Raw genomic sequence first — 16,517 nt, 5'->3', positions numbered from 1 at the left:
TCTCTGATGATCATCCTAGTTAAAATTTCAGCTCCTTCTTCCACACTTCCTGTCCTCATTCCACTTTCTCCAAAGTGCTTATCATGCTTTGACATCCTATATATTTTACTTATTTTTTAAATTGTCTGTCCCCACTAGAAAGTAAACTATGTGGATACGGGTCTTTGAATATTTTGGTCATGGTGTATCTCTGGTACTTAAAAGAGTGCCAAGAACATAATAAATACTAACAAACTCTTTCTTGAAAGAATTATTACAATTTTATCTGATGTTAGGACACGTATTTCTTATATAAGCATGAAACTTTCAGTCTATCCCTAACCTGGAAGATTCTCAACCATGCAGACCCAAGGGATAAGGAAGGCATTGTTATTAAATCCCTTAAGTATGTATCCATTAGGCATTTAAATTAGATTCTTTATTCACTTTAAAAAACATTGGTCTATCTTAATGCTTTGAATACAGCAATGATGTGCACCTGGGATAACTGCCCTTGTTCTACCTTCCACCACCATCTCCAAATAACCAAAACTACACAGTATACAATAGCACAGTATGATGCCCTCATATCACTATCTACTGGAGTTGTCCATGTTGGAAATATTGTTACATTTGCAATGTAAATGAATCAGTTATGGTTTAACTCTACCAGGTTGGTTGAAGAATAAAGCATTCTCACTGAGAAATATGTTTTTTGAAGTGTGCATTGGAGAACTGGCAACAGTAAATCAAGTTCTTAATTAATTTTTTATGTCTGGACATTGGTTTGCTTGGTCTCATGTAGACTAGTTTACGTTCATTCTATCCTCAGGATTTTCTTCATTGCAGCCTTCATGTCCTTGTTTCGTAAACTGTAAATCAGAGGGTTTAAGAAGGGAGTCACCACGGAGTAGAACAGAGTCAAAATCTTCTGAATTTCAGCTGGGTTATCAGCTGTGGGACTCACATACATTGCCAAAAGGGCTCCAAAGAATAAGCATACCACTGTCAGATGTGATCCGCAGGTGGAAAAGGCCTTCCGCAGGCCAGCAGCTGAAGGCACTTTTAACACAGCTATCAGTAAAAGAGTATAGGAGCCAAGAATATACAGAAGTGTGAGGATGATGATGAGGGAGTTCAGGACATAGAAGATGATCTCCATGACTGGAGCTGTAGCACAGGACAGAGCCATCAGTGGGTCCATGTCACACATAAAGTGGTCAATGGTGTTGGGTCCACAGAAAGGCAATTGAGAGAGCTGTATAGTGGAGACAGAGTAACTAAGGAACCCCAACACCCAGCAAAGAGACATCAAGATATAGCAGAGTTGTTGGGTCATGGTGGTTGAGTAGTGCAGTGGGTGGCAGATAGCGAGGTACCGATCATATGCCATGATGCAGAGGAAATATGCCTCAGTTGTACCAAGGGAAGTAAAAAAATATAACTGGAGGAAACAGCCAACGAAAGAGATGGTTTTTGTTTCTGAGAGGAAATTGACTAGCATACTGGGCACAGTGGAGGTAATGTACAAGATTTCAAGGAAAGCAAAATTGCCTAGGAGAATATACATTGGGGTATGGAGCCGTTGGTCCAACCTCACAGCACAGACAATAATCCCATTTCCCATTATGGTAAATATATAGATCCCCAAGAACAGTGAGAAAAGGAAACTTTGCAACTCCTGACAACCAGGGAAGCCTAGGAGGACAAACTCAGTCACAGTGCTTGTCTCTGAACTGTTCATAAATTCCAGGGCTGCAGAGGAGACAGAAAACACCATCATACAAGATATTTTGTTTCCTGGAAAACTGGTAGGAAACCTATGTAAGGTGTGTGTGTTGGCTATTTGGCAATTAGTTTGTAATAACTCGTCCACTAACTCGTCAGATCTTATTTAAAAGTAACCAATCAATAATTCTGACTATCCCAAATTTCAATAAACTTAGGTTCATAACAATGGAATGATTTACATTATTTAAATTTTCATTATCAGTGGGGTTAGGTTTGAAAGGAAAATACTATCTTACCTTTGAGATTTTGGAAACTCGGAGTATTACCCACTGTTAAATGCAGTAAAGTATTTGTATTTTTTCCCCACCCATAGTTAAAAAAGCTGATAGAACAGCTTTTAGTCTGTGCTAATTTTTTAGCCAAGAATTAGGACTGCGATAACTTTTTTTTTTCTTTTTTGACATCTCTCACTAAGTAGAAAGTACTTGGCATCTCAGATATCCTAGGGCTGTGAATGTCCATTATGCTTTCTGAGCTTTTCACATCAGAATAATTTTCTCCTATAACATATTAATGAATTATAAATTTTAGCATAAAAACCAGGAGGAGGGGTCATAGTAATATTTTTCTGAAGACTTCAGCTCAGGTCATGGTCTCCCTGTCCATGGGTTCGAGCCCTGCGACGAGCTGTATGTTGCCAGCTCAGAGCCTGGAGCCTGCTTCAGATTCTCTCTTGCTGTCTCTGCCCTGCCCCTCCCTCCACCCCACACTCTGTCTCTCTCTCTGTCTCTTGAAATAAATAATTTTAAAAAAGCATAAAAAACCTCCCCTAATTAGTCAATTGAATCTTCACTATTTTAAACAAGTACAGTGTTTTGAATAATTTACCATAAATCTCTCATTAAAGTAACGTGTTTGTTAAAGTAAAGTAAGTATTTATTTCAAAATATATGGTTCAGCTACTTGGAAGGATTCATTCTTATGCTGTCTACATATCACAGATGATGAGTTTCAACATTACTGATTGCAATCTCCCCTGCTCACATGCAGGAAGCTCAGAATCTTCATAAACTGGGAAAGGTTAATTATCAAAAGTCAAATAGACAAACAAGCAAACGTAACGTAGCTCTAAATGTTGCAAAAGATTAATTCTTCTTGCTGAACACAAATGATATTTTATGCCATTTTGGTTATACACAAACCTTATGTAAAAATATTAAATAAGATTTCTCCAAATGCAAGGATATTTTTAAACATTAAGTTATTCAATACATTTCAAACAATGTAAAATGCTTATGTATTGTCATTTCAGTTTACTAATGCTACAGATGCTATAAATACTACATTTAAAAAAAAATTTTTTTTTCAACGTTTATTTATTTTTGGGACAGAGAGAGACAGAGCATGAACGGGGGAGGAGCAGAGAGAGAGGGAGACACAGAATCGGAAACAGGCTCCAGGCTCTGAGCCATCAGCCCAGAGCCCGATGCGGGGCTCGAACTCCCGGACCGCGAGATCGTGACCTGGCTGAAGTCGGACGCTTAACCGACTGCGCCACCCAGGCGCCCCTATAAATACTACATTTATCTTACCCAAATAAAATTTACTTTCAAAGTGAAAAAATCTTATTTTTTAATAATTAAGAGCATGAAAAATATAGAAACAAACCAAAAAACCCCCAAAACAATCCCACTTCTTAGAATAAGCAAATTTTAACTCTTTGAAGAATTGCATACTTCTTTTCTTTAAAAATTAAAATGGGATTTTTCAAAATAGGCTGTTTATAGCATGTTTTTAAGACTTAAGATACTTTAGTATTTTTTCCATTTTTAAAAATAAAGCTCTACTCCATATGATCCAGTAATTCTACTTCTGGGTATTTACCTTAAGACAATGGAAACATTAATTTGAAAAGGTATATGCATGCCTATATTTATTGCATCATTATTTATAACAGCCAATATATGAAGGCAACCTAAGTGTCCATCAGTAGATGAATGGATAAAAAAGATGTGGTTTATATACACAGTGGAATATTACTCAGCCATAAAAAAATTAAAATCTTGCCATTTGAGACATGTATGAACCTAGAGGGTATTATGCTAAGTGAAGTAAATCATACAGAGTAAGAAAAACACCATATGATTTCACTTGTATGTGGAATCTAAAACCAAAATGAACATCAAAAATATAGAAATAGACTTATAAATATAGACAACAAACTGATGGTTGCCAGTGTGGAGGGGCTTGGGGGAGTAGGGGAAATAAGAGAATTAAGAGGCACAAATTTCCAGTTATAAAACGACTTTTCACAGGGTGAAAAGTACAGCATAGGGAATGTAGTCAATAATATTGTAATAACATTGTATGGTGCCAGACAGTAACTATTTTTATGGTGATGGGCATTAAAAAAATTTTTTTTTAATGTTTATTTATTTTTGAGAGAGAGAGACAGAGTGTGAGTGGGGGAGGGGCAGAGAGCGAGAGGGAGACACAGAATCTGAGGCAGGCTCTAGGCTCTGAGCTGTCAGCACAGAGCCTGATGGAGGGCTTGAACCCATGAACTGTGAGATCATGACCTGAGCCAAAGTCAGACACTTAACCAACTGAGACACCCAGGGGCCCCATATGGTGGTAAGCACTTTGTAATGTAGGTAATTGTCAAATCACTATGTTGTACACCTAAAACTAATATATACTCCAACTACAATTGAAATTTAAAAATATATATTATAGCTCTATATCATCAGTTCAATGCCTGCATTGTCTTCCATAGATTTAATCAACTCCCTTGTGATAGATTTAGATGATCAATGTTTTATATTATAATAAGCACTTTATTAATATTCTTAAACACATATCTTCAGATACTTGACCCATAAAGTGCTTATAATGATTAAAAAATTAATAGGCTAATCAATTTTTTACACCTAGTTTTTGATGATGAAGATTTCTAGATATCTTTTTGATATTTACTAAAGTCATCAAGTCAGAACTTATTTATTTATTTATTTGTTTATTTATTTATTATTTAAGTTTATTTATTTTGAGAGAAAGCATGAGCAGGGGAGGGGCAGAGAGGGAGAAGGAGAAAATCCAAGCAGGCTCCGCACTGTTAGTGCACAGCCCAACGGAGGGTTCAAACTCATGAACCGTGAGATAATGACGTGAGCCAAGATCAAGAGTCAGATGCTCAACCTACTGAGCCACACAGGCACCCCAAAACTATTTAAAAACAAAAATAATTTTTTCTTTGAGTGTAACAATGTTACATTAATTTCAGGTGTATAGTATAGTGATTCACCAACTTTATATGTTAAGCTATGCTCACCACAAGTGTAGCTATCATGTGTCACTGTACAATGCTGTTGCAATACCATTGACTATATTGCCTGTGCTGTAACTTTTATTCCCATGACTTATTCCTTAACTGGAATACTGTATCTTCCATTCCCCTTCACTTATTTGCCCTATCTCTCCACCTCCCTCCCCTCTAATAGCCATGAATTTGTTCTCTGCATTTATAGGTCTGATTCTGCTTTTTGTTTGTTTATTCATTCTGTTTTTTAGATTCTGCATAGAAGTGAGATCATATGATATTTGAGTTTCTCTGTCTTTACCTATAAGATAAATTCCTGCTTAATATTTCTATAGCATGTTATGGATGTCTCTACTAGAGCATGTGCATAATGACTAAATCATGTATTTATGTTTCCCTCCCTCTAGCTTGACAACTTTTATGATTAAGTAATGATGTTACTTTATATTCTCAGTTGATTGAGTTTCTGGTGCATAGTAGGCATTTATTGAGTGAATTAGTTGTTGGGTAAATTTTGGTCTTGCCAATCCTATCACAATAAAGCTCATCTACTGAATTTATGGGCTATCACTTAGCGTCCAATCTGAACATCATTGGACAGAGTCTTATGTGACTTGTAGCAAGGTCATGTTTAAACCAGTGGCCCATTAATCCCTTCTTGCCTCATATCTCTGTCATGTTTGAGTGTTCATTCTAAATATAAGCCTCCTTAGTTATTTACCCTTTTTTATATTTTCAAATCTATAATCACCATTCTGCTTAATACCTCTTGTTTCATCTGTTTCTTTCTAAGAGTTTCCTGTCCCTTTTGTACATTTCTTGGTGAATGGCTCCACTCTTGGCATTTGCTAAAGCGAAAAACTTGAGAATCATTCCAGGCACTTTCTAATTCTGTCACTTCTCATAGGCTGTCAATCACCATATCCTGTTGATTTTCCCTACCAAATGTTTTTCAAATCTGTCTTGGGCGCATAGACCAATGTAAACACTTTCTTTGTTTGGATGGTCCAGTAGTGGAGTGGAGCTGCTGTACATATAACCTAGAAAGAAAAAATGGGCCTCTCTGATGGACTAGGAATGTATTTTTAGGAGGAAAGCGGATGCTTTGGTGAGGACGAGATCACCCACTCTGACAATAGCTATGTGGTGACATACCATAGCTGGATCAGGTTCACAAGTGATTGGCTCAGTCCAGTAATACATAACTCACTGGTCCTCTTATATAACTGTAGTTAGAGGAAAATAAATGATAACTTCTAGATTGATTTGGGATCAAAAACCATATGACGTACTGTATGCTCTTAAGTGAGGCAGCACCTATTTTTCAGAGCTTTTGTGAAAATACTGTTGAACATGTATGCCTAGTACAGTTCCTGGAATATACTAGTATAATAATATTACCAACAACAATGATTACCAAGTAACTAGGATAATTTTTTTAACATAACCATTTAAAAACCCAAATGAAAACCAATATTAAATAAACCTAAAAAACTGGTTAAAAAGTCAGTAGGTTCCAGTGCATCACATAGCAGAGCTATGGGTAGCTCTCTTTGGTTGCTCAGGTTTTTTATTTTATTAACTTTCTTATATATTCTGGTACTTAAAGACATAGAGCTTTGTCTGATATAAAAGAAGAAGACATTAAAAGATAGTAGTGTTAACAATTCAAGATGTAGAAAAATGGTTAAAGGAAGGGCATTATATTACCTGTGATGTGCATAAGACTAACTGGGAATAAGTTATATTTAATTGAGGGCATTGTAGAAAATGAGTTATTGAGTACAACGTTGAACAGTTTCTAAAACAAAATTATGTAATTTATCAAATTTCTGAATAATGAGGCATTCTTTTATGAATCATTAGGCAAGAAAATTTCAGGGATTGTTAAGCTGAGGGAGATCTGAGTAGCTGGGCACTGGAGTCAACAGTTCATGTAACATAACTTATTATTATGTTATGAGAGATATTGTGGATGAAATCACATATCCAGAGGCATGAAACCCACCCAAGTTTGCCAAAATGTATTAATTTTAAAATGGGATTTTACTGGAGCTAGAATTCCATTTATGGATGTCTTAGAAAAAGTGCAATGATGCCTAGACAGAAAATTTACTTACCCTTCATGATAGGTCTAAGTGTGGAGAAAGCTGGGAGTGAACTCTGAGTTGATATCTTCTTATTGATTCCTCTCTTTCCTTTATGTGGAATCAAAATGGGGGGAGCCTGACCTTGAGAATCCTGGGATAGACAAAATTAACTTCTGACACTCCCTTTCTTCCCTTCCTGAAGTGCTCCAAAGAAACAGTTATAGCATTAGGGTACTTCTGTTGGGCAATAGGATAGCCAGTGGAAAGAAGTACAGCCCTACAATCTATCCTTGAGGTGCGGACCTCCATTGACATATCAATATTTTCATCAAGAGCTGTATGAGAGACCTCAATCACCCCCAAGCACCTGGATCTTTCATTTGTCTCACTCAGCAGAGGAAATTCAATAGGTGAATTTTATATATTGGTTACTTTTGTTTTAAAATAGCTGAACAAAGTAAGATATAAACTTCGTGAGGAGATTTTGAGAAGGGGTACAGATAAATAAATGCATAGGATGTATTATTGAGACTCTCAAGGGTACAATTAAAGTTTCATCATAGAGATTATTATGAAGTTTTCAGTCTCCCCTTGGGATGGTTTATGACTCTCACAAGACCCCTTGGTGTAGCATCCTTTCTTTATCCATAGTCTTCATACAGTTTGGGTTAAATTGGCTCCTAGAGTGAAGGTAGGAATAATGTCTAAAAGGCAATGGTGAGGTGTCTATATGTGGATTTCTAGAGAATTTCTTTTTGTTTTCAGAAGTCTTTTTCACTGTGAAATATAGAAAATGTTCACAACATACATTATTTATACTCTGGGAGAGTATTTTCTTTACATACTTGACATCTGCAAATTTTTGCTTCCAGTCCTTAGTTACTGATAGACTATTTTATTTTATTCATTTTAATTTTCATTTTAGAGAAAATGTGAGCAGGGGAGAGTGGCAGAGGGAGAGAGGGAGAGAGGGAGAAAATCCTAAGCAGTCTCCATGCTCAATATAGAGCTTGATTCTGGGGCTCAATCCCATGACTCTGGGATCATGACCTGAGCCCAAATCAAGTCGAACACTCAACTGACCAAGCCATCCAGGTGTCCCAAGACTGTTTGTTTTCTATCTGTCTTATCTGTTCTTTGTTTCTTCTTTCTTGCCTTCTTTCATATTATTCATGTATTTTTATGTCATTTTCCTCTATTACCTCTTTTTGATGGTTTTATAATATTTTTTTATTGTGGTAAAATATATATAACATAAAAATAACCATTTTAACCATTTTAAAGTTTATGGTCTTGAGGCATTATACACATTACCATTGTAATGCAACCACCACCAACATCCATCTCCAGAACTTTTTCATTATCCCACACTGAAGCTCTATGCCCACTAAACAATAACTTCCCATTCCACTCTCCCACAGCTGCTGGCAATATGTTGGGGAAATTGGAGAAAATTGTATGTGAAGTCCAAATCCAAGCAACAGCTGAACCATGGCCATAAACTTCCAGGGATGGCTGATTTTTGATTTTCCTTTTGAGTGGTGTCAGGTTTAGTTCTGGTCCGTAATTACTTGAGGATGAAGACCACTACGGGTTCCAGCTTCATGTGAGCCCTGGGTTCCCATCTCCATCTCTGCAGCCAGGCACTGCCATGAAGCATAATGATTTTATTTATAGGCAAGTGCATTCTGAACATGACCAGTGCTTACCATTCAGACTTCCAAAAAATTTTTTAACTTAGGAGTTTCCTATTGACTCTTCATATTGTCAGTATTTTCAAGTTTTATTTTTTTTAATGCAGTATTTTTGAGGGGCACCTGGCTGGCTCAGTCAGTAGAGCATGTGATTCTTGATCTCATGGTCATGTGTTCAAGCCCACGTTGGGCATAGAGATTACTTAAAAAAAAAATCAGTATTTTTCTTTATTCTTATCAGGATGGTAGATTGAAGTAACCATCTTTCTATTATGAAAATTTGTGTTTACTAAAATTTTGTAAATAATATTTCAATTTGGGCTTTAATTTACATTGCATTTTACAGCCATTTTGTTTTGGGGAGCTCATTAATCTCTGGGAGTAGTTAGCTATATAGTGGCTTATAGAAAATTTTCTGTAAGTACTTATATTCTTGCTCTAAAAAAATTAAAAATTATTTATTTATTTTTAAACTGAGTATAGTTGGCACTCAATGTTATATTGGTTTCAGGTACAACATAGTGGTTCAACAACTTTATTTAAAAAAATTTAATTCTAGTATAGTCAACATATAGTGTTATATTGATGTTAGGTATATAATGTGGTGATTTAACAATTCTATACATTACTCGGTGCTTGTCGATAATATGTTATGATATGTTCACCAAAAGTGTAGCTACCACTTGTCACCATTCAATGATATTACAATACCATTGACTATATTCCCTTTTCTGTGCCTTTTATTCTCATGACTTATTCATTCCGTAACTGGAAGCCTATATCTCCCATTCCCCTTCACAGATTTTGCCCACCCCTCTACCCCTCTCCCTTATGTCAACCATCAGTTTGTTCTCTGTATTTATAGGTCTGATTCTGCTTTTTCTTCATTTATTCATTTGTTTTGTTTTTTAGATCCCACACAGAAGTGAAATCATATCATACTTGCCTTTCTTTGTCTGATTTATTTCACATAGTATAATAATGGACCTTTAGGTCCATCCATTGTCACAAATGGCAATATCTCATTTTTTTATGGGTAATATTTCATTGTATGTATATACCATGTCTTCTTGATCTATTCATTTATTGATGGATGTTTAGGTTGCTTCCATATCTTGACTATTGTAAACAATGCTTCAATTAACATTAAGCATGCATGTTTCTTTTGAATTAGTATTTTTGTTTTTTTGGAGTAAATACCCAGTACTGGAATTATTAGATTATATAGTATTTCTATTATTAATTTTTTGAGGAAACTCCATACTGTTTTCCACAGTCTGTTTTTGTGCCAGTACCATACCGTTTCAATTACTATAGCTTTGTGGCATATTTCAAAATCTAGAATTGTGATACCTCCAGCTTTGTTATTCTTTATTAGGATTGCTTTGGCTATTTGGAGTCTTTTGTGGTTCCATACAAACTTTAAAATCATTTGTTCTAGTTCTGTGAAAAATGCTGTTGGTATTTCAATAGGGATTGAATGCATAGATTGCTTTGGGTTGTATGGAAATTTTAGTAGTATTACTTCTTCAAAAACATGAGCATGGAATATCTTTCAATTTGTTTGTCATCTTCAATATCTTTCATGAATGTTTTATAATATTCAGAGTACAGGTCTTTCACCTCCTTAGTGATGTTTATTCCTAGGTATCTTATTCTTTTTGGTGCAGCTGTAATAATTGGGATTGTTTCCTTAATTTTTCTTTCTATACTTATTAATATATAGAAACACAATTGATTTCTCAGAATTAATTTTGTGTCCTGAAAATTTACTGATTTAATTTATTCTAATAGTTTTTTTGTAGATTCTTTAGGGCTTTCTAAAAATAGTATCATGTCATCTGCAAATAGTGACAGTTTATCTTCTTCTTTACCAGCACAGATGCTTTTTATTAAAGCGCTTTTATTTTGTAGCCTGAGGTGTACTTACAAAAAGACAATGCCCTATGATTAGCTATGCTTAAAACTTCTTTCACATGACACAGATCCATGCTTACACACCTGCTACTTATCACGATCTTTCATAGCATTTGGTTCTCACCTCTCATTGCATGTGTACCATTTAATAAAAAAAGAAAACCCTTGCAATATTTTTATGCCTCTGTATCACGAGACTGTGAGCCCTTTGAGGGAAGAAAATGTCTCTTATATACTTCTGGATCAAATTTATTTCCAGGCTCAGTGTCTTGGATTGTAGGTGCTCAACAACAAAAACAAGAATGTATAGTTGAACAATGAAAAAGAGGATGTCTAAATATAAATGTTATAAGGTAGTTACAGTTTGTCACAGTATATTTGTAGAAACCCTAACAGGAAAAAGACATGTCTCTTATTTTCTCTGAAGTACCAAAAATTCTGAGTAAAAAAATGTTAAGATGTTCTTTGGACACTACTTCAAATTTTCTATAAGTGAATAGGCTCCTAAGGAATCCTAGAATTGTTGGGGGTGGGTGGGTGGGAATGATTTTTTAGATCTAATTATCAGAAAGCTGCTCTAGGGGTACCTGGGCAGCTCAGTGGGTTAAGCCTCTGACTCTTAATTTCAGCTCAGGTCAAGGTTTGTGAGTTTGACCATGTGGAGTCTGATTGATATTCTCTTTCTCTCTCTCCCTGTCTCTACCCCCCACCCTGCCTCAAGTAAATAAATATAATAAACTTAAAAAAGAAAATTAATCCAGGAAGTTATTCTTTGTCTAAAAACAATTGTATCATTATTTATTTTTAAATAAATAATACAGCCATACAAAAAAGAATGTAAAGAGTTCAAAAGGGGGTATGAAGAAAACCGCTCCTTTGTCTCTTGTTCTTCAGACACCAAAGTCTTGTCATTTAAAGCAACCACTGTTATCAGTCTCTAGATCTCCTTCAGGAGATAGTCTATACATTTACATGAAAGGTAGTTACTCTCAGCTACTCACCTCTCTTTCTTCACTCAACAATATATCTTGGATGCCAACTATACTTCAATAATAATAATAATAAGCCCCAAAATACAACATATCTTGGAGATACTATATAACATTACATATAAGATTTAAGGTAGTATGACTGAACCATAGTTTATTTAACTAGTCTTCTATTAATGGGAATTGACATTTTTCTCAACATTTTGCAATATAATATACTGTTATAGCAATAATGCAATGAATATTCTTATACTTTCATCATTTCCCACATATGTGAGAATATCTGTAGACTGAGTAACTTAGAAGTTGGGTTTATGGGTTTCAGGGTGTATATATTCTAAATTTTATCAAAGTTGTCTAATTGTCCTGTATAGAGTTTGTAAAATTTATACTTTACCAGCAAGTGTCAGAGAAGTTACCGTCCTCAACCATACAATGGTTATCAAACTGCTTGGTCTTTGTCACTCTGATGGGTTAAAAATGAAATAGGCTTATTCTGCCTTTATCTTTTTTATGAATGAATTTGTGCTCTTACCATATGTTTAAGGATATTTTCTGTATGTTGTTTATATCCTTTTGATTATTTTCCTACTGGGATATTGTTCTGTTCTCTTACTGTTCATAGACCTTTATGCACATCAAGGAAACATTGTTTGACAAATAATTGAGACATCCTAAATTATTGATGGGAAAATAATGAAAAGTCTTCAAGATAGAAATATAGGATGAGTTGGTAACAAAAAAGCAACTTGGGTTAATGAAAAGGGTGGTCGATAGGAAATTTTTGTTTTTTACCATTAAAGTTATTATCCTTAGCACATCACTCCTGATTCCTAACCATCATTTTCTTCTTATGCAGATCAGGGTGTTGAATTGGTGAAGACATTTCAATATTAAGATTACCTTTCATTTAGGACCTAGGAGGGAGTTCAAGGGGAACTAGGGCAAGTGACAATACAATTCCTGAGTAAATACTTTTACTGATGTACAATTCCTAAGCACCTCCTATACAGAAAAAAAAGCTTAAATCTGTTCTCTGTTGTTTTGGTTTTACCTCTTATTTTACTGTAAGCAGGGATCTCCCTCCTTCACCTGCTTCTCTTTGGGAATCTGCAGCTGCTTGCAATGAAAAGAAAAGCAGGTCTGTATCCCAGACTTGTGTTTATTCAGTCCCTATATCCACTCATCTCTGATTTGCCTCTGAGTTTTTTGCATGATTTTGTTACAAGATCATTTTTGGAAAGTGAAGGAAGTGAGACAGTGTAGAATTTAGGTGTAATAGAAGCAATAGAAAAGCATTTCTGGCTATGGTCATGACTAGCATCATGTATTAAACTAACCTTGCCGCCAAAAGTAACCATACAATCTGGGCAGAATACCTAACACAATCATTTGAAGGTACTGAAGAGCAGTCAACACAGGCAAGAATCCAGGGGCTACAGTTCCAAGAAGGGAAAGACAAGGAAATGAGTTCCACATTCACCTTGGGTGCTTTCTCTTGAGTATGTTCGACAATTCACTGGATGGGGGTACTATGGGGAAATGGAGAGATGTGGGAAAGAATGAGGGGAAGGAAGAATAAAGTCTCAGCAGAAAGCAGTAGTTTCACTGAACTGAGAAGATAAAGGATTTGGTGTTTGTGGCTGCTAAAGAAACTGGAGTTTGAGAAACAAATCCTGGAGAGAGGAGGACCACAGAGAAGTGAGACTCAACATATGATGCAGTATCCCTTCAAGAAATTTTTTTCTTTAATTTCTAAGCCATTAACATGCAAATTGGTTTTCAAGAAATCTAGCAGAAAGCAAAACTGGGAGTCTAAAGAGCTGAGCAGAAGTCTTAGGAGCATGGGGTTCAAGGAGTACAGAAATAGGAAACCAGGGCCCACTAAAGTGGAGGGGTCCAGGCTTGCAGATGAGACTCAGGCTCTATTCATGGAGTAAGAGTCAATTCCGGGAATAAAGGCAAAACTGGCCTAGGCTATTTTTGTACTTAAATATAGTCCTTAAATGAGATCAAAGTGATCTGCCTCTACTTTCTCTACTGCTACAAGAAAACTTAACTTTTGTGGATTTACTGTACCCATTGTCTTCACAGTTTTTGAAGTATAATGTTCAGCATTCAATTAAAAAAACCTGCATGCTAAGAAACAGGATAAATGATTAAGAACCAAGTGAAGCAGTAAGCAACAGACACATGCTTACAAGTGCTTGAGGTTTTTGGTTAATACTAGGATGAACAATTACTGGAATAAACTAGTTTTTTTTTTATGTTAAACATCACTAATCATCAGGGAAATGTAAATCAAAACCATAATGATATATATCACCTCACACCTGTCAGAATGGCTAAAATAAAAAACACAAGAAACAAGTATTGGCTGAGGAAATGGAGAAAAAAGAACCCTCATGCACTGTTGGTGGGAATGTAAATTTGTGCAGCGACTGTGGAAAACAATATGGAGGTTCCTCAAAAAATTAAAAATAGAAGTACCATATGATCCAGTAATTCCACTACTGGATATTTAACCAGGGAAAACAAAAACACTAACTTGATATACACATCCCTGTTTATTGCACCATTATTTACAACAACTAAGACATGGGAGTAACCTAAGTGTAAATCAATAGATGAATGGATAAGGAAAATATTCACGATGGAATATTACACAACCACAAAAAAGGATGAGATCTTGTCATTTGATTCAACATGGATGGACCTGGAGGTTTCTTTGCTAACTGAAATGAGTCAGAGAAAGACAAATACCATGTAATTCCACTCAAAAATGGTATTTTAAAAATGAACAAGCGAACATAAAGCAGAATTAGACTTATAAATACAGAGAACAAACTGATGGTTGCAGGGGTGGAGGGGGGTGGGGGTTGGGAAAGATGGGTGAAGAAGAGAGAAAGATACAGACTTCCAGTAATGGAATGAGTAAATCACAGGAATAAAAAGCAGAGCATAAGGAATACAATCAATGATATAGTAACAGTGATTTAATGAGACAGATGGTAGCTATACTTGTGAACACAGCATAGTGTATAAGCTTGTCAATCTGCTAAGTTATATGCCTGAAATTAATGTAATATTGTGTCAAATACACTCAAATTTTTTTTAAAAATAGTTTTTTTTTTACCTGAAAATAAGTTAAATACAATTTTTGTAAATGTTTGTAAGTAAGTTAAATATAATATTGGGCTGTAATTTCCCAAGAGCCTTTTTGATGAACACTTTTTATATTTCCAGAAATTTCTGAAGGGCATTTTTCATATCTTTGTTCCTAAGACTGTATATCACTGGATTAAGGAGTGGGGTCACAACAGAATAAAACAGAGTCACAATCTTCTGTGTTCCAGCTTCATGCTCAGATGTTGGGCTCCCATACATGACCAGTACTGAGCCATAGAACAGTGAAACCACGGCCAGATGAGACCCACAGGTGGAGAAAGCCTTTCTTTTCCCAGCTGCTGAAGGGACTTTCAACACTGCTCTTAGGACCAGAGCATAGGATCCCATGATGAAGAGAAAGGGAATAACGAGGGGCAGAGGACTTAAAGTGGAGAAGATAATCTCTACCACAGGAGCTTTTTTGCAGGTGAGTGTTAGAAGAGGACCTGGATCACAGAGGAAGTGGTCAATAATCCTGGATCCACAGAAGGACATTTGTGAGATGATGATGATGGGAATCAAGAACCAAAGGAAACCAAATACCCAGCAGTTTACCACAAGATTGGTGCAGAGACGTCCAGTCATAATGGTTGGATAGTGTAGAGGCCAGCAGATGGCAAGGTACCGATCAAATGCCATAATAGCCAAGAAGAAGCATTCTGTAGAACCCAAGGAGAAGAAAAAGTAGAACTGGAGAAAGCACCCAGAGAAGGAGATGACCTTGGTGTCAGAGAGGAAGTTGGCTAACATGTTGGGGACAGTGGATGTGACATACCAGATCTCTAGGAAGGAGAAGTTGGCGAGCAAGATGTACATGGGGGTGTGGAGTCTCTGATCCCAGCGCACAGCACAGATGATGGACCCGTTGCCCATGAGGGTCAGGAGGTAGACAACAGAGAAGAGCACAAAGAGGAGGATCTGCCCCTCCCTGGAGCAAGGGAAGCCCAGGAGGATGAAGCCAGTGATGGTGCTGGAGGTGTTGGGGGTGTTGGAGATATTCATGTATCTAGGAGCTGTAAAAAAACCCCATCAAATTATTGAATGCCTGTAAAGACACATGAGGCCTCAGATTATATTTAAACAATTTTGGGAAAGAAAATAAAGATATGTATGTTAATAGTTACCTTTTATCTTTGAAATTGAAATAATTGACCTGGGTTGCTTTTTATTCTCATTCACATTTTCACTGTGGAATCAAGAAAACTTTGGTTAGAATTGATAAGGTCTTGAAGGAGAGTGTTATAGAGGTGTTTTAAGGTTATATTAGACCTTATGCTTAATAGAGTTTCTATCTACCTACTTACCTACCTACATATCCTTTCAAAAATGGAATTTTTCCATTTTTAAAAGAGGTGACATCACTGCAGTTGTGGCAGAAACTGAGTCAAACTCGTTAGTTATGTTACACAAACTCAGAACTTTTTGAATGACTTCTTTTACATGACTTGAAACTGGCCTTATTTAAAACTAAATGATTAACTTATTAATTTAATAATATATGCCAATTTCATGTGTAAAACAGTCAAGCCAACTGGAGGGAATTAATCTTAGTTTCTGTTGTGTTAAAACAACAATTGTAGTCATCCAGTTGACCAAGGTGAAAGAATCGTTAATGGCCCATGTTGAAACA

At 36.0% G+C, this 16,517-nt stretch overlaps 2 protein-coding genes across 2 annotated transcripts; both read right to left on the bottom strand.

The window, feature by feature from the left end:
- Window positions 1–796: 796 nt before the first annotated feature.
- LOC122468065 (olfactory receptor 11H4-like) lies at window positions 797–1,759 on the bottom strand. The gene has a single exon (XM_043554543.1). The coding sequence runs from the start codon at window positions 1,757–1,759 to the stop codon at window positions 797–799; it is 963 nt and encodes a 320-aa protein (XP_043410478.1).
- A 13,194-nt stretch (window positions 1,760–14,953) lies between these two features.
- On the bottom strand, window positions 14,954–15,904 carry LOC122467909 (olfactory receptor 11G2). The gene has a single exon (XM_043554483.1). The coding sequence runs from the start codon at window positions 15,887–15,889 to the stop codon at window positions 14,954–14,956; it is 936 nt and encodes a 311-aa protein (XP_043410418.1). The 5' UTR covers window positions 15,890–15,904.
- Between the last annotated feature and the right edge of the window lie 613 nt (window positions 15,905–16,517).

This window comes from Prionailurus bengalensis, chromosome B3 (assembly GCF_016509475.1).
Source record: "Prionailurus bengalensis isolate Pbe53 chromosome B3, Fcat_Pben_1.1_paternal_pri, whole genome shotgun sequence".
Lineage (NCBI taxonomy): Eukaryota > Metazoa > Chordata > Mammalia > Carnivora > Felidae > Prionailurus > Prionailurus bengalensis.
This window is presented reverse-complemented; position numbering and strand designations above follow the sequence as displayed.

Excerpts from the sequence above, each read along its gene's own strand:
- LOC122468065 (XM_043554543.1), bottom strand. The coding sequence starts at position 1,759 with ATGGTGTTTTCTGTCTCCTCTGCAGCCCTGGAATTTATGAACAGTTCA.
- LOC122467909 (XM_043554483.1), bottom strand. The coding sequence starts at position 15,889 with ATGAATATCTCCAACACCCCCAACACCTCCAGCACCATCACTGGCTTC.